Source organism: Bos javanicus, chromosome 7 (genome assembly GCF_032452875.1).
Source record: "Bos javanicus breed banteng chromosome 7, ARS-OSU_banteng_1.0, whole genome shotgun sequence".
In the NCBI taxonomy this organism is placed as follows: Eukaryota; Metazoa; Chordata; class Mammalia; order Artiodactyla; family Bovidae; genus Bos; species Bos javanicus.
Genome location: NC_083874.1, coordinates 25,322,338 through 25,341,527, shown reverse-complemented (window position 1 = coordinate 25,341,527; position 19,190 = coordinate 25,322,338). Strand labels below are relative to the sequence as shown.

The 19,190-nt window shown below is 38.8% G+C and overlaps 1 protein-coding gene across 2 annotated transcripts in view; it reads right to left on the bottom strand.

Moving 5' to 3' along the window:
- The window catches only part of FBN2 (fibrillin 2), a 222,825-nt gene that overhangs the window by 20,263 nt on the left and 183,372 nt on the right, over positions 1 to 19,190 (bottom strand). For both annotated transcript variants that reach the window (XM_061422898.1, XM_061422899.1), the window contains 14 exons: positions 16,815 to 16,883; positions 15,793 to 15,918; positions 15,489 to 15,614; positions 14,655 to 14,780; positions 12,137 to 12,253; positions 9,707 to 9,835; positions 9,160 to 9,279; positions 6,300 to 6,425; positions 5,494 to 5,646; positions 4,517 to 4,582; positions 4,088 to 4,213; positions 3,382 to 3,501; positions 2,141 to 2,263; positions 1,553 to 1,684 (listed from right to left, as the gene is read on the bottom strand). In XM_061422898.1, the coding sequence (XP_061278882.1) occupies positions 1,553 to 1,684; positions 2,141 to 2,263; positions 3,382 to 3,501; positions 4,088 to 4,213; positions 4,517 to 4,582; positions 5,494 to 5,646; positions 6,300 to 6,425; positions 9,160 to 9,279; positions 9,707 to 9,835; positions 12,137 to 12,253; positions 14,655 to 14,780; positions 15,489 to 15,614; positions 15,793 to 15,918; positions 16,815 to 16,883 (1,659 nt within the window). The remainder of the gene's footprint in view (positions 1 to 1,552; positions 1,685 to 2,140; positions 2,264 to 3,381; positions 3,502 to 4,087; positions 4,214 to 4,516; positions 4,583 to 5,493; positions 5,647 to 6,299; positions 6,426 to 9,159; positions 9,280 to 9,706; positions 9,836 to 12,136; positions 12,254 to 14,654; positions 14,781 to 15,488; positions 15,615 to 15,792; positions 15,919 to 16,814; positions 16,884 to 19,190) is intronic.

The following is a 19,190-nucleotide window of genomic DNA, read 5'->3' as shown; positions in this document are numbered from 1 at the left end:
TTGCAGTCCAAGGGACTCTCAAGAGTCTTCTCCAACACCACAGTTCAAAAGCATCAATTCTTCGGCGCTCAGCCTTCTTCACAGTCCAACTCTCACATCCATACATGACCACAGGAAAAACCACAGCCTTGACTAGACAGACCTTTGTTGGCAAAGTAATGTCTCTGCTTTTGAATATGCTATCTAGGTTGGTCATAACTTTCCTTCCAAGGAGTAAGCGTCTTTTAGTTTCATGGCTGCAGTCACCATCTGCAGTGATTCTGGAGCCCAAAAAAATAAAGTCTGACACTGTTTCCACTGTTTCCCCATCTATTTCCCATGAAGTGATGGGACTGGATGCCATGATCTTCGTTTTCTTAGGTTAGTCTAATTTTTTCTCTGTGCTACTGTCATCCCCAACTCATGTCTAGAAGTTGTAATCTTCTATTCTTCCAGTGGTAGCCATGAGACAACTTCAACACACTGTTAATGAACAGTTTTCTATTAAATCAGGAAGTATCTGTTTCAATAGCTTCTGGCCATAGTAAGTACCCTTGGCATGAGTTTACTCCTTTCTTCTCTCTCCTTGTGCTACCTGCCATGCTGACACGGTCTAGAAATTTTGGTTTGTTGTATTTCTTTTATGAAACACCAGCATTTATTTAAACCATATAATCAGGGTTACTGGTTTCTTGGCTTATCATTGCTTCCTCTTGAATTAACTTTAAAAAATATATTGGAGGATACAGTTTGGAATAAGATAAAGAGGGTATGTGGGTGATAAGTATTCTAAAACGCATTTCTGACAATGTGATATTTTTATCACTAGATTGAATATAAAGTTTTAGTTGAAAATTATTTTCCCTTAGAATGCCCTGAAAACATTGCTGATCCACTGTTTTATTTTACCCACTGTTAATTGCCACTTGTAGGAAATCTGGCTTTGCTCCCTGGGAAGCTTTAAGAATTCTCACTTTGCTCCTAGCGTTCTGACACTATGTTTTTTCTTGTTAAAGGTATTTTTTTCTTTTAGGAAACTTTCTGCATACATTTTAAAGTATATACAAAAGTATTAAACTAATTTATGGATTTAAAACATTGTAGTGTTTCTTGTTTCTAGAATATGAGGGTTTAAGTCCGTCTTTTTGATCTAATCCTATCCTAATGCTGTTATCTTTATTTTGATTAGTGTTTCAGTTGTCTCCTTTGAATTCAAAGTGCATAACATAAATGCATCTAAAAAGATCTGATTGCTACAAATCTTACATTTATTTTCTTTCTTTTTAAAAAATTTTTCCTGACAATGCACACAAATGTTGGAAAATTTCTCATGTTGAGCGTAAGATTTTCCAAGTTGCTACAGAAATCAATTAATGATAGAAAAGATTAATAATGTTTTACCTTCTGCATATATTGTATTAGGAACTGAACAGATTCTTGTAGTTTTTGATCTCTTTGGCTATTTGCACAGAAAACAATACACCGTATTTTCCACTGTGATAACTGAAGTTCATATGTTTCTGACTGGGGGTAGGAGTGTTAAGCAAGCAGCCACCGTCCTGTACAGCCTTACCCACACAGCCTTCTCCGTCAGGCCTGCGGGCCATCCCAGGCGGGCAGATACACATGAAGGTGCCAATCAGATTCTTGCACATCATGCCCCTCGATTCACAGTCATGCAGCCCTTCAGCACATTCATCCAGGTCTAGAGAATATGTGCAATAGGGAAAACAGAAGAATAAGACAAATTCATGAACAGGCTATATCATGCATGAGTATTTTGAAGTCATACTTTTGGTCTTCTGGCTTTTAACATGTAATCTTCTTATGCCACAGAGAAAGGAGGAGCCCAGTCTCAACTGTTGGCTATATTCTAGAGTTATAAAAATTTCAGCACTGGTCCTCAAGATAAGAAGTTTAGGGAAGGGCTATCTTTGCTTTAGTAAGAGCTCGAGAATGTGACATCTTTATCTTTATTTTTGACTTGACTGGACAGATTATCAAGTATCTTGTTATCTAGATACGGAAATCTACCAGCAATGCTGTAAAGAATATATTTCTGCACAGCTCTACAAGAAGACAGCTGAGAGCTACAAAATCATTAAAATATATTTCTGGCATCACAAATAATGAGCTGATCCTTCCTGGTCTGGGGCCTTACCTTTGCACATCTTCTGGTCTTCCCTGAGGGCATAGCCAATTGGGCACGTGCATTCATAGGACCCGAAGGTGTTCATGCAGCGGAAAGCACACAGCAGTGGGTTCTGGGCACACTCATTGATATCTGATCAAGGAAACAGACAGGCATGCGCTCAGCCTAGAGTTCTAATTACTCGCTTAAATAAACACTGATGTATTTATTTGGCAGTCACACAGAAAGTAATAGGATAACAGAACTTCCGTTTCTGGTAAGGAGAACTGGGCACCTAACTCATCCTCCAACAAATAACAACTATAAACTCTGAAATACGAAAAACAGAAAAATAAGACAAATTCACGAACAGGCTATCGTTGAGTATTCTGAAGTCATACTTTTGGTCTTCTGGCTCTTAACATGTAATCTTCTTATGCAACAGAGAAAGGAGGTATTTTGTATTTTGTATTTATCTGAAATAAATATAAAAACAACACCTGAAGTGGTTTCTAGCAGTGCATTAAAACTCAGTAAACACCTGGCAAAGTAGAGGTGCTCAGTTTTTTGTTTTTTTTTTTCCCCTGTGGATCATATCAGTCCTGGCACAGTAGCATCTGGCAGCTAAATCTCCAATAGGAACTCTCTGAGCTTCTGTCCCGAGAAATCAGGGGAGGGAACCTTGGGGCAACCAAGGCTGCTGAAAAGTGTGGAGGAATCCCAGAAATGAGAGGGCCAGAGGGGGAGAAATACCTTTTTCATTTTTTTGCATAAACTCAGCAGAAGTTGCTGACTTAACCATGCCATGTGTGGGCCAAAATCAAAGAAGCTGGCCACTAAGCTTTAAAGAGAAGAATTTAAACGTGACCCACTGTCTTCCACAGGCCTGACAGTCCACTTTATGTAAATTAACTGCCTGCTAAAACAAGGGCATCAATATTCTCTGAAATAAGGTAACTGATTCCTGAAGGTATCAGTCACAATACCCAGCACATAATCCAAAATTAACCAACAGACTGAGGAACCAGGAAAATGTGACCTAATCTCAAGGGAAAAAAAAGCAATAGATGCCAATTCTGAGAGGGTGGAGATGCTGAATTATCAGACAAGGGCTACAGAGTAGCTTTTGTAACTATGCTCATTGTGGTAAAGGAACATATGTTTGTGATGAATATAATCATCAGTAGAACATAAGAACAATATAAAAAAAAAGCTGAGGCATTAAAAACTCTTTCTATATCAAGAAGAAATAATAGTAAAGTATCACTTGCCTTCACAATTCATCATGGGCCCTGGCTCAAAGCCCTCATTGCAGTTGCATTCGAAACTCCCAATAACGTTGGTGCACGTCCCATTTCCACATGGGTTGCCAATTGAACATTCATCAGTATCTGAAAAAGGATAAGAAAGTGACACAAACTGTGGAGGGCTTAGTTTAATAAAAATATGCCCACGAAAATCCATCTGGCCCTCACACGTGTCCCAGATCTGTGCAGGGCACACATGACTCTTGCACCCCCACCCTTGGTCATGGCTGGCCAGCCTTTACGCAGGGCAGAGAACCCCAAGGGTCAAGTGTGAAATGCTCTGAACTTTCAGACAGCTGTGCTTGCCCTAAAAAAAGAAAAAAAATCACAAAGCCAGGGAGGTATGTGATCTTCTGCTACAAGAGCAGAAGTGGAAAGTCATAAAGTAAAATAGACCTCTTTCCCAGTTAGTGGTTTTGGCAGCTGTAAAGCTCTAGACACATCAGAGTTTGTATATCTGGTTGAAGGCAGAGATTGGGCAACTCGCTCCATCTTCAAATAAACCCATGTTGCTGGAAAATGTAGAATGGGAGAAGAAAAAGCAGTTATGGCTACTTATCTTGGCTTTGTAAATCCCACTGCCTCCCAGAGTGCCTGAGAGACCTTTTGCTGAATATAAGAAAGAAAAAAACCTTACAAGTGTGAAATGTGGCACTAACTCAGCACTTACCCACACAGCGCACTCCAGTGTAATCAAGGTTGTAACCCATTGGACATTCACAGCGAAAAGACCCATCTGTGTTGATACACTGACCGTTTGAACAAATTCCTGGGCTCTCAAGACATTCATTAACATCTAAAATACAAAATCATCCATGAACTTTCTTATATAAAAAGATATGCCAAAACTGCATGTATCTATTCAAAAGAGGCTTAAAAGTGTTAAAACATATGAGCATTTCTTTTATCAGAGAAACGTGTATTTCATATGCTGCAACACAGTCTTATGATGTAGTGCATATGATACACTATAAATATCATATATGTGCATTAAATGCAATACAATATATGTTATACAGTAAAAACAGCATGATTATAAAACAAATGTACAATATTGTATTTACATGAGACTACGAAAATAAAATATATTAAACCACACCTTCACGGGTATCATGAAGACTAGGAACAGTTCCGTGGCCATAGGGACACAAATCCTGGAATGCCACTGCAGAGAAAAAGACAAATTCCCGATTATCAAAGAGTCACAAACATCAGAAAACTTAAGAACTGATTAATGATATACATAAAATTAGACTTATTTTTCCTCTACAAAGCTATTTTTAGTAAGAGTCTTTATTTTTGTAATTTACTTCAAAAGCACCACTGAGCATATTTAGAGAAGGTCACCTGAGCTTGGGGTGGCCACCTATGGGTACCACTCAGGGTGTCTGATTCTGTCTGCTTGCTCATTTAATTCTGGGCAGCCAAAGAGCCACATTCACTCCAGTATTCTTGCCTGGAGAATTCCATGGACAGAAGAGCCTGGTGGAATACAGTCTACAGAGTCGCAAAGAGTCGGACATGACTGAGCAACTAACAGAGCATTCTCTGCCCATTACACACAGAAGCCACCTCTGACCTAGAGACCAGGCCAGTTCCGAGCCTGCTGGGAACAATTGTACTGTTCAGCTATGCTAATAAAATCTGTGAGGCTCGTCGTCTCTTCTTGCAAATGCCTACTGTGCTGACTCAGCCTCCCAGAATTTGCTTTAAGATTCTGGGAGCCCCAGCCTGTGATACAATACCCATGTGGGACTGCTGCAGCAAGCTGGCATGTAATTTTCACCCCCTCCTTGGATCTACTGCCCTTCACCCTTCAAATTCATTCCTTTCAAAGCAAGTAATACTAACGTTGGGGGAAGCAATGAAATAATGGGGTAACATCCTGCATTTACACATTCTGAATATGAAAGCTGAACGAAGTTCCTGACTATGGAGATCATTGAACCATGAAGGTCTGTAAATGAGGGGATGTTTTTATCTTCAAAACATTCATAAGTTACAGGGTCCCACTTGAGTTCTGCTAAGACAGTTCAAAACTAGTAGAAAGTGGCTTTTTTATTTCACTACTCTTACCTTCATCATCTTTGGGACACAGCTCACAGGGGTCCCCCCAGCCCTCTCCTGGCATCTTACTGCAGCAGCATTTTGCCTTTGTGGTGTTGAAAGCCTTGGGTACAGAACACTTTCCATTTTCAAAGTTTGTGAAACAGAAGCTCTGGCGAGTATCTAATCAAGAAAGCAAACATCACAGACCTCCTTACTGGTCATTTAAAAAGATGGAGTAATTTACACATAATTCTGTTACTAATAGAACATTTCTCATGGGTTGAACATGTGATGCAGATTATATTCGCAGTTAAAAGATAGGCCTGGAAATTCTTAATTGCTGATATCATTTGCCAGTTTAAGTTGACCACTCTATAAAACTGCATTTAATTATGTATCTTAATAATGTGCTTCAGAAATTTGAGAAATTATGCTCAATATTAAAATGATTTCCATGTCTTCTTTACTCACTGTTACATTACAGCCTAACAAAATAAACCTAGGTAGCTTTCAGTAAGTTATGTCATATCGGAAGCAACTCATCACCAATGTACAGAAAAATCTATGCCAACAACAAAATGAAAATGATGAAATAAGACCACCATTTTTCTTTTAGTATGGAATTTTTTAAAAAATGTAGAAACAGAGAGAATAATTTGAAGCACCTTAAAAACTGTCCAGTGCATATACACTCGGGACCTTATGTTTTAAACTTACAGATGATACGTCTGCCAGAGACATATATTTTTAGTGACAAGCACTGCATCATGGCTTCCTGCCTAGTTCTGAAGTTTGAGGGCTGATGATGACAGAGAAATCATTTCAAAACTTACCGAAGCACCTCCGTCCATTATCAGACAATACAAACCCAGGGGGACAGATGCACTGGAAGCCCCCAGGAGTATTGGTGCAGGAACCAAAAAGACAGATGTTGGGATCTTCATCACACTCATTTATATCTGCAGATCAGCAAGATAATATATTGATTTAATCAATTCAATACACTGCTTAATATCTGAAAATAATTTGTCCACATTGTACAGTTCACTAGCCATTGGATATTCAATGTGAAACAATATATTACATTGTCTATATAATTAAATATGTTTAAAATAAACTGTTACTGCTTCAAAAGTCAAAGGTTATATCCAGTTTCAATGATCCATATGACCCAGACTTTTAAGTCGGTCTCCAGTTCTCTGGACTTGACTCCTAGGAGGTGTCTGCATGTCTGCCTGCAGGCCTGAGAGGACCACTTCCATGTCTCAGGGGCATCGCATCCTCAGCACTGGTCCTCTTCTCTGATGCCCCTCGCCCTCAGCAATCCACACTGGGGAGCTGGGGTTACATTCTTTCCTCTCCTTAATTGTTCAACTTTCATAATCAAGCAATATGTGGCCTCCTCATTTACACTCAAACTCAGCATCATTTGCCACCTGGATTATCACGTCTCCCAACTAGGGAGACGTGCTTCGCTTCCTTCTCCCCACTCCATACCGCCACCAGGGTCTGCTTTCTAAAACATGTACCTATTTGAGAATCTGTGCCTACAGAACCAGGGAGCTTAGACGTTGGGATGAGAATTTTATCATTTCCACCTTACCCCAGAATGATCTCTTGAAACAGACAAGGATTCCTTACCAGTGATATCTGGCCCCTTTTCACTGGAAGTGCTTATTTTAATGGGTGGTTTTTAACTAAATGAATGAACACTACATGATTCCAGGCACATCAGAACATAAGTCCCATGGGGACATCATGTGTCTGTCTAGATCACTGCTGCACCCTCAGCATGGGTCTAGCTCAGGGTCTGGCACATACTGCGTTCTCAATTTATACTGGCAGAATTTTAGTGAGTGAGTCATATCACTTGCTCTCTAAAAGAACCTGCACTTCTCTGTGCCGCCTGCAGGACTAAGAGCCATCTTCTGAGCTGGCCACCGATGCCCCTTACCACATTTGTTCTGCCTCTGTTTTCAAGCTGCCTCTCTGTTCCATTTCCCTTTTTGATTAGTCAATTTATCAAACTCAGGGACACCTCAAATGTCGCCAATCCTTATGCTAGGCTTCCTGACTGCTCTCCTTTCACCACCACCATCATTGTTCACAGCCTCCTACTGCGACCTACATCCTGAACAGACCCCAGTGCAGTGCCTGTCGCGTTGGATTGTAAGGGCAGCTTTACAACATGGAGTGGTTTACAAAATCTGTCTTTTCTCTTAGGCAGTAAGTTACCTACTTACTGGCAAAAGCTGCATTTTTGTATTTCCAGCATCTAAAAGACGCTGCATGTCCATAGTAATGTCCATGGAATGTCAGAATGGATGTGTGTGTGTGTGTGTGTGTGCACGCACATACAGTTCGTGGTAGGAAGCATTTCATCTAGAAAAACTGGTAGAAGAGATTCTAGGCTGAAAGAAATAGTCTTACAGTGAAGTAAGTTAATTGAAAACACGTTTTTAAGACATGCAAAATAGTGGTGGGTGTTTATCAGTGAATAAAGAAAATAAAATACTCCTGAGGTTAAAAAACATCTAATTGAATCACAGACTGTTTTTTTCACCAAGATAAAAGGTAGCCAAGTCTTTCTGATACAAAGAGGCACAAGTATTTTTATTTCTCTCCTAATGGCTCACACACTACTTTTATGCTTATTCCATAAAGAGATGGATCACAGAGATGATGAAGATTAAGTATAAACAAAGAAGATGAAAGAAAAGATCTTAAACTCAAGAAAGTTTTTGTTAAGATGCTTCTAGTGTTATTATTATTTTTAAATATTAAAAACACTAGAAAATCTTACAATGAACTATACTAATCAGACAAAAATGGGGAAAAGATATAAACGCCAAATTAGAATGACTAAGGATACCCATTATTTGTAATTATATGATCTGAAAAATAATTAATTTACTATGTAAACTGTTTCCTTAGGTTCTGTCTAAGTCCCTTAAATGTGAACATAAGAGCTATACAGAATTTAAGAAACTGAGTAATTCAAAGGCAAAAAACTCTCAGCAATCATTTCATGTTAGAAGAATCACACTAAGATGCTGGTGCTTCTGAATTTCAACAAGACTGTTAAAAATAATTTGTACAAAAGTGAAATAAAGTAACTGTAAAAAGGTCAGTCTTCATCATGCCCACCAGGCAATTCTGGGACTCACTTTTGATGTGGTTACAAGATTCCTTGTATGCTGGGAGGGTTTCCACAGAGAAACATCTGTTATGACAAATGGATTAATATTTTCTGTTTTGACATGCGGCTTTCCCAAGGAAAAAAAAATGTCTCAACAGCATTGTCAAGATTTTCTGCTTCACATTTCTAGGACTCTAGACACCTTTAATAGCTGTTTTAAAATTGGTTGCCAAAGATTACAATTTTTGTAGACACTCTTTAAATTCAGTAGAAGGTCTCTATTGACATTTGGAAAAAAGATTAGAGTGCACTGAAAATTCTTTGACTAGTATAAGATTTCTGTTAATGAAAAAATCCCACATCCTCAAATTTTTTATTCCCACCATTCCACCTTCAAATCATTTCTGATGGTTCAATAAAACAGATGTAGGCAGCTAGGCGTTTAACTCCCTCAGTCAGCATGCTTACAGTGGTTTAGATTTAACATATATCCACAGAGTGAGTACCAGGTCTCATTATCCTAAACGGTTCACGGACTCAAACATCAGCCTTACCAATGCAGTTCTCGCTTTTTACTTCATACCCTGGGGGACAGATACATCTGAAAGACCCCTCCAAATTCTGACAGGTGCCAGGAGAACAAGAGCCGGGCAGGGCAACACACTCATTAGTATCTTTCAAGAGAAACAAAAAAAAAATGACTTACAGATGACATCATTGTTGCCAAATGACAGTAACATGAATTCAACTCAAGCCCTCTGATCTGCCAGGTCACTCTCGGGCAATATGCGCTCGGAGATTTTTGACATCCTGAGGATTACTCATTTGGCAAGAGGCTAATTTTCCTTTGTCTACTTTAATTGAGACACAGATAGCCTCGAGCTCTGTCCCAATCAAACCACTGCATACAATTCCAAATTTTTGGTGTGTACCTTTACCAAAATTTCCCATGAAACTTATCTTGGTCCATGTACCTCAGATGACCAAATGAAATGCAAATGAGTCCCAAAGTTGGTGGTGCTGAGGGTGGGGGGAGTCACATCATTATTTTACAAAACAAAACAACACAAAGACTTTATTGTTTGTTGTTTAGATACTTACCTATACAGTTCTTGCCATCTGGAGTAAGTTCATATCCTTCATTACATAAACACTTGAAGGAGCCAACTTCATTAAAACACCGTCCATTTCTACACACCTGACCAAAAAAGGAACTGCACTCATCTATGTCTGTAAGTGAATAAGAGTTAGCTTTTCAGAGAGAGCTCTCACATATATTTTGTATCACAAGTTGCAACTTAAAAACATATTTATTGGTAGACATTACATTACACTCCCTCATCAACAGAGAAAAATGTCATATATCATAAGGATCAGGTGACTAATAATGTCAATAGACCTCTCCTGTTGGTTTAAGCTTTCCATTCTTTCCAACCAAAAAATACCTCTTTTCCTAGATATAAGAGGACACATGGATTTAACTGGATTGTCCAGTTTGTAGAGAACTGTATCTGGAGATAAGCTGACTGTATTCAAAGGACAAATAACAAAGCATATAAAATATAGAAAAATCAATTTTATAAAAAGCACTCTAGAATTGCTGACATGTTTTGCTTACAAAAAACAGAATCTGAAAAAACATGTTCTTAACTGTTAGGTTTTCGGTTAAGCTTAAGGATGAGTAATTTTTTGTTCGTTTACAGATTATACTTCAATCAGAGCCATATCTGTATCTTTCCTTCTCCTCAGCTGTATCAAGGGTCTGAGAAGCTATAGACAACAAGGTGGTAGTTGAATAAAATCTTCCATCAGGTCTGAATTTTTCACAGTTGAAGAATTTTGAAAACCAAGGAAAATTAAGGAATATATATTGGAATAAATTAGGAGGTGCGTTTGACTGGTGATAGTTCCATAAAAGCAGGAAGCCTGAGTTACTTTCCCATTAACTCATGGGATTATGTGAATTAAGAGATGTTGTGTTGGAAAGCACCACTATAGAGTCTGTGTGCTGTGCTTAGTCGCTCAATCCTGTTCTGACTCTTTGCCTCCCCATGGACTGTAGCCCACCAGGCTCCTCTGTCCATGGGATTCTCCAGGCAAGAATACTGGAGTGGGTCACCATGCCCTCCTCCAGGGACTCTTTCCAACCCAGGGATCTAACCGAGGTCTTCTTCATTCCAGGTGGATTCTTTACCATCTGAGCCACCAGGAAAGCACTATAGAGTCTGGCACATGGTAAATGAAATTTCATTAATGCTTTTCGTTGTATCTTTTACTAACTTCTCCACCAACTACAGGATCCTCTTCCTCCTCCTCCAGTCACTTTCAATTTTTATTTCAATCTCTGTCTGTTAGAGGCAAAGACTAAAATCCTGTGCCATGTAGAGAAGACAGTTTTATTTTCCACTGAGAATTTACTAGTCCTTCACTGAGATTAAATAGGCTTCTGAGGCTGGTTCAGAAACATAGTCACCATGCTTTCTTCCTGTGGGAAAAGGCAGCCCTGGCTTCAAGAGCTGATTGAAAACAGTTTCAAGACACAATATGTTTCTAAGTTGGAGACTGTCCGTGTTTGAATATAAATCAAGAATGGATTATATGAAATACTTGTAATAAACCTGAAACCATAAGAGGTCTGCCTTTGATACCATCTAAGTGGTAAAAATAACGCAAAACCATAAATCAGTCCCAATAGTTTACTATCATCTGCATGGCCTTCACCCTTGAATCGATTTGACTGACGTAAGTACTAAACCCAGCAGACTGTCTCATGATTCAGTTCAGTTCAGTTGCTCAGTCGTGTCTGACTCTTTGCGACCCCATGAATCGCAGCACGCCAGGCCTCCCTGTCCATCACCAACTCCGGAGTCTACTCAAACTCATGTCCATCAAGTCGGTGACGCCATCCAGCCATCTCATCCTCTGTCGTCCCCTTCTCCTCCTGCCCCCAATCCCTCCCAGCATCAGGGTCTTTTCCAATGAGTCAACTCTTCGCATGAGGTGGCCAAAGTATTGGAGTTTCAGCTTTAGCACCAGTCCTTCCAATGAATACCCAGGACTGATCTCCTTTAGGATGGACTGGTCGGACCTCCTTGCAGTCCAAGGGATTCTCAAGAGTCTTCTCCAACACCACAGTTCAAAAGCATCAATTCTTCGGCACTGAGCTTTCTTCACAGTCCAACTCTCATATCCATACATGACCACTGGAAAAACCATAGCCTTGACTAGACGGACCTTTGTTGGCAAAGTAATGTCTCTGCTTTTGAATATGCTATCTAGGTTGGTCATAACTTTCCTTCCAAGGAGTAAGTGTCTTTTAATTTCAGGGCTACAGTCACCATCTGCAGTGATTTGGGATTACTGGAGGCAATACTGTGACTTCAGTTAACCAGAAGTTAGTCAATGATATTACATGTCTTATGGCACATGCTTGCAATTTGAATAATAAAAATTTATCATTCTTTGCCTTTATTCTGTGTTTAGGATATTCTGTAGACATGAAAGAGAAGCAATAAAGGACCGAGTACTTACCCATGCAATCATTATTATGAGTGAGTGCGAAGCCTGGGTAGCAGAGACAGTTATAGGATCCAACGGTGTTTTTACAAGTTCCATTTCCACATGGATGCCGCTCACACTCATCAACATCTACGAAGAAATATTGGCTCAAAGGAATTCAGTTTTTAACCAGAAAAATGTAGCCTATTAAACTTTTAGGTTTTGTTTTAAACTACTGGCTTACTTAGATTTTTCTCATTCAATACTAAGAACCCACATTTATTTAAGGAAAATAAGTATGAGGTAGAGAAAACTCTAAGGTACCTGTGGTGGATTCATTTCGATATTTGGCAAAACCAATACAATATTGTAAAGTTTAAAAATAAAATAAAAAAAGAAAATTATTAAGAAAAATTGGCACTTGATAACTTACAGCAACATATAAGATTCAGAAAAGAACTGGACTAATAAGCAAGCGAGATTAACCTACATTTCCTTAGTGAGTTTTTTTAATGAATAAATTTGCTTGTCAATTATGAGGAAATAAATCTTTTGAAACACTGGAACAATTTGTTCTATTAAGCATTATAAATGCTTCCCCAGAAATTTTCATATCTTAATTTGATCAGCACAACAAAGTAAACTTTAACTTCCTAAACTTTATGAATCGGTAGACTCTAAATTGAAGAAGTCTATTAGAGCTCAATGTTATTAGCCTTCAAAAACATGGAATTAATATTTAGAAAGGTCACAGTCATATAAAGGAGGAGACTCCCTAGACTATGAATTCCAGGCTACTAAAACTCTTCCATTGTGAAAAAAAAGGGAGTATTATTGTTCCTTCAGAAAGAAGCTTTGTTTAAGAGAGATATTACCAAGGAGTCTAGCTGATTTTCATTATGGGTGAATTGTTAAAACTGAGGACAGATTTTCTCCATATGAATTTCTGAATCATAAATATCATATATATATATATATATATATATATATATTTTTTTTTTAGCAAATCATATCCTCTTTCTCAGAGAGAGCAGCCAGGAGAAACATATAAGCAAGCCATCTCAGACAGTTCATGCAAATAGGGCCACATCCTCCGTGTGTCCTTTGCACAAGCGTTCCCTAGAGAATTCTTCCTGCGACCACAGAAGATGTCTGCAGGGGATCTCTTAGGAGGCACTGGAAGAATGGAGACATTCTCCAGGGGGTGCTCGTGTACAGATATACCATGCTGCTGCTGCTGCTGCTGCTAAGTCGCATCAGTTGTGTCCAACTCTGTGCGACCCCATAGACGGCAGCCCACCAGGCTTCCCCATCCCTGGGATTCTCCAGGCAAGAACACTGGATTGGGCTGTCATTTCCTCCTCCAATGCATGAAAGTGAAAAGTGAAAGTGAAGTTGCTCAGTTGTGTCTGACTCTTCACGACCGACCCCACGCCACAAAAGAATCTAATTCTGCCGTTCTGCTGTACTAAAGTCTGTATGATTCAAAAAGATAGTGTATCTTGAATACCAAAAGAGTAGATGCACAACTTCAGCTTGTTCTACACTGAGAAGTGCTAATTATAAATAGTCAACTTTTAAATATAATTTTCCTCCTGGAAGTGCAGAGTGCTTCAGTGGAGATGAGCCAGTGGCTGACATCAGTTTAAGGAGTTAAGCTGAGTTCCAAGGTGAGTTCCGAAGTTAAGCTGAGTTCCAAAAGCCCCTCTGCTTTTGAAATCTTATTAATCATCAGCTCAGCAAGTACTTACTGAACACAATTATTGCTTAACTAACCATCACATTAGCTACTGTACTGGGGCTTTTCAAAGTTTCACCATCTTTGCTTCTAAAACCTGGTTTTAAGAGTTGAAACAGCCAAGTAAGCAGATATATCTCAAATGTTCAGTGATTTGGGGGAAAGAAGCATATGTGTGTGTGTATGTGTTCATTTCAACACTGTCCCCCTTACTGCTCCCCTTGCATTCTAGCATTCCAAAAGGCTTCTCTGAGTGGAACTGTGCCTGTGTGCTAAGTCTCTTGAGTCATGCCCACCTCTTTGTGACCCTATGGACTGTGGCCTGCCAGGCTCCTCTGTCCATGGGGATTCTCCAGGCAAGAACACTGGAGTTGGTTGCCATACCCTCCCTCCAGGGGATCTTCCTGACCCAGGGATCAAACCTGCATCTCTTATATCTCCTGCATTGAGAGGCGGGTTCTTTACCACTAGCACCACCTGGGAAGCCCCTTGAGTGGGAACAAAGAGGGGTAAATGGAGAGCTGGTACCACGGCGATTTCCATGTAACGCTGTCTGAAAGCTCGGGTTAATAAGCATGTGAAAGCCATCTGGGGAAGAAAGCTGTTACCACTAAATCCAAGAACATATTGTGGTGTGTCCTGCTTGCAAATTTTACATTGACTAAAACCATAAACAGTTTCACATAGCTCATTTTTCGTTAAGACTGTTTCTGACAGAGACAGGGTAGTTCCTTGTGGCGGGTGACCGAACGGTAATCTCTTCTGGAGTCTCAGCTCCACGATACCCCCTGGAAATAATGTTTCCCTTCTTACCCATGCACATCGTCTGGTCCTGAGAAGCCTTAAAGCCATTGTGGCAGATGCACTGGTAACTTCCTTGTAAATCCACACATAGGCCATGACTGCAAACATTAGGAATTTCTAAACACTCGTTGCGATCTAACACAAAAAAAATAAAACACATGTTACACGTGTCTGATCTTTATTAAGATTCCTTCATTTTTTCCCACAGGCATTTTTTCTATAGCCTGCTAGTAATTACTACAGATAGGCTGAAAACGAACCATAACAAGAGTTGAATAAAAATAAGGCAAGGCTTTAAAGTACACAAGCCTCTTTTTAAAAAAAAAATTAAATCATGCAATCTTTTTACATGTTGATTGGTATATCTCAAGGACATCATTTTTAGTTTCAATTCTAGGAAAAATCCATTGAGAGACTTCTTTTCCTAACAAAAGAATCTAAAAGATATCGTGAAATAGATTCAATATGAATGAATAGATTTACTTGGAAAATCTCCTCAAAATTATACTTGAAAATAGTTTTTTTTTGATAGGAGAGCATAGGCAGTTTTTTAGTGCAGGAACTAAGTATACAGAATGTGGTGAAAGTAGTGAAAGTGTTGGTCACTCAGTTGTGTCTGATTCTTTGCAATTTCATGGACTGTAGCCCTCCAGGCTTTTCTGTCCATGGAATTCTCCAGGCAAGAATACGGGAGTGGGTTGCCATTCCCTCCTCCAAGGGATCCTCCCTATCTAGAGACTGAACCCAGGTCTCCTGCATTGCAGGCGGATTCTTTACCATCTGAGCTACCACAGAGGCCTACAATGGTGTTCAGTGTCAAAGAATGAGCCATTCTCCTCTTACCTACGCAGGCTCCGTTGGGTGAAAGTTTGAAACCTGCAGCACACTCGCACCGGTAGCTGCCTGGGCTATTGATGCAGTCTGCATTTCGCTGGCACAGGTTGTCGCCATTGCTGCACTCATCGATATCTGCAAGAGCAACAATTCCATTTTTCAAACTTCATTATGGCATCAGTATGACATACACTTAATCAATTTGGTGATCAACTCCTAAATGCTGTAGTAGAAACAGTAAGTCAGAAAACTTCTAAAAACCAGTTATGTCTGCCGAACTTTCCTGGATAAGGTCACTTATTGCTCAGATTACCTTCGCAGACCAGCAGCAGGTCATTGTAGCTGAATCCCGTGGGGCATTCACAGCGGAAACTGCCAATTTGGTTAATGCACACACCGTTTGCACAAATGCCTGGAATCTCTTTACATTCATCAATGTCTGCAATTGAACAGATTTGATCAAATATATGGTTCTGCTTAATGTATGTATCGTAAAACACTGAATAATGCTAAACACACACTCAGTCTCAAAAATCAACCCTATACTGGTACGAGTGATTTTGTGGTTTACAAAGCATACAGACTACAAAATATTATTTCCTTTGAACAGTAATGAAAGAATGGAAGTAGTTGATCAAATATACCAAGGGATACTAGTGTCAACAGAGCAAATGAACTTCCTAGGGAATCAAGCTTCCTCTTAAGTTTCATGTCAGGCTTACCTAATTGCTATTATTCATTTGATAAAGCCAACTGTATTTTCCTAATTTTATGTCCTTTGTTATCTGTGCATTGATAACAGACATTTAAAATTATATTGTTCATTTAATCTTTGAGGAAGAAAAGTAGACTGTGCAAGAGAAAGCACATTCAGAAGAAAGAAATTTATATAATTAATAATTCTGCAAATTCATAAGTAGATAGGGATAAAAATACTGTAAAAATACATAGAGAACTTAAGCATATACTCATGAAAACAGACAATAAAGGTTAATAAAATAAAGTGGATTACTTAGAATCATGTATTGATAATACAATATTCATAATGAGAAAAACTAAAGCTTTAGCTTGATATGTATGAAATCTTGAGGTAGTCACATAACTATTACATCATAACTCAATCACTAGGCTGGCAACCCACTCCAGGCTGATGGACTAATCCCACTACTAACACTTGGTTATCTGTAAACATGCTACTTCTTTCTTGTCTAACCATATCAAATCCAAATGCAGAGTATTATCTTTTATGATACTTTAAACTTGAAAAACACTGAACTAATTTTTACAACATGCTACATATATGAATTAAAAGAAACATAACCTAGAAAAACTCACCAACAGCTTTTCCAGTGTGAATGTCAAAGGTGAATCCAGGAATATTTCCACATATGGTTTTAAAGTCAGCTTTAAAATATAAACAAAGCAAATAGACTCTTAAAATTCTCATACTCCTTCAAAATAACACTTTATATAGTATTACTGTAACTGACAAATATATTTTATATTATTCACAACAAGACCCTTTAATTCAATTATATTTATTTGACTACAATATCAGTTTTTGTATGGAGTGAATGAATCTAGGCATTCTTTTATCATTATTATTATTGCTGTTCTTATCATCATTAAACATTTTACTGCTCGGATACTAGAAAATAAGTAAATCATTATGAGTTCAAAATATCCACTTAAGGCATTTAAGCTCTTTTTATTTTGATAACGCAGGGCTTTAAAAATGATCCAACTCATGTAAACTGAAAAACTAGGTTAGTGTACAAATTTAAAAAGGAATTAGAATTGCACAAAGGCATAGGCATGCAAAGATAATTTTGTAGTGGTGAAACATGTTCACAATGAGTAATGAATGAGCCATGACTTTTATCTTTTTTTAACATAAACGTCTGTTTGTTGGAACGTGAAATTTGAGGCATCAAAAACAACGTCTCATGGAATAAAACAGAGACTATGAGAGTCACTTGGAGAAGGCGATGGCACCCCACTCCAGTACTCTTGCCTGGAAAATCCCATGGACAGAGGAGCCTGGTAGGCTGCAGTCCATGGGGTCGATAAGAGTCGGACATGACTGAGCCACTTCACTTTCACTTTTCACTTTCATGCACTGGAGAAGGAAATGGCAACCCACTCCAGTGTTCTTGCCTGGAGAATCCCAGGGACAGGGGAGCCTGGTGGGCTGCCGTCTATGGGGTCGCACAGAGTCGGACACGACTGAAGCGACTTAGCAGCAGCAGCAGCAGCATCATGAGAATCACTACTACACATAATTCACCAAACTAACAGGACCTTTTAGGAATTCTAATTTTTAAATAGCATAATTCTTTGAATGCCCACTGCTACACAGAGGAATAAAACTCTTGAAAACAGTATCAGGTAACATACAGAAAACTATAATCTAAGTGCCATCTGAGAGCCCAGATTGTTAAGTGGGGAAAACACAATCCCTTCAATAAATAGTGCTGGGAAAACTGATAGCCACTTGCCTAAGGCTGCAACTGGCCACTTTCTTACACCATATCAAAAATAAAACTCTGAACAGATTGGAGACTTAAATGTAAGGCTGAAAACCATAAAACTCCTAGTAGAAAACATAAGCAGGATGCTCTCCAACACTGGTGTTTGCAATATTTTTTTGAATCTTTCTCCTCAGGCAAGGGGAAAAAAAGCAAAAATAAACAAACAGGACTATATCAAACTAAAAAGCTTTTGCACAGTGAAGGAAACCATCTACAAAAGGAAAAGGCAATATACTGAATAGAATGAGATGTCTGCAAATGATATATCCAATAGGGGTTAATTTCAAAATATAAAGAATATTCACAACTCAATATAAAAAATACAAATAATCCAGTTAAAAATGGGCAGACCACTTGAATAGACATTTTTCTAAGGAAAACACACAGATGGCCAACAGGGACATGAAAAGATGCTCAACATCACCGATTATCAGTGAAATGCAAATGAGGTGTCACCTCATACCTGTCAGAATGGCTGTTATCAAAAAGATCACAAATAACAAGTGCTGGTGAGGGTGAGAAGAAATGGCAACTCTTGTATACTGTCAGTGGGAATGTAAATTGGTACCGTCACTATGGAAAACAGCATGGAGGTTTCTCAAAAATTAAAAATAAAACTGTCACAGTTTGGCAATTCCATCTCTGAGCATTTATCTGAAGAAAACAAAACACTAATTCAAAAAGAAGTATACGTTCCTATGTTCTCTGTAGCATCATTTACAAGGGCCAAGATACGGAAGCAACCTAAGTGCCGGTGATGTGCAAACATATAAACAAGAAGGTATATTGTACGTGTGCGTATATATATATACATGCACACATATTATTACTCAGCCGTGTTGTTGGAATCTTGTGACTTTCAACAACATGGATGAATCTAGAGGGCATTTTGCTAAGTGAGGTGAGACCGAGAAAGACGAGCCATGTATGATTTCACTTATATATGGAATCTAAAAAGCAAAACGAATGAACAAACAAAACAGAAATAAGAATCTCTGTTATAAAGAAAAACCTGATGGCTGCCAGAGGGGAGGGGCGTAAGGGGTAGGATAAAATAGATGTGAGAGATTAACAGGTACGTATTTCCAGCTATAATATAAATATGTCACAGCAAAGTAATGTTCAGCATAAGGAATATAGTCAATAAAATTGCAAAACAATTGTGCGAGGACGTATGGTG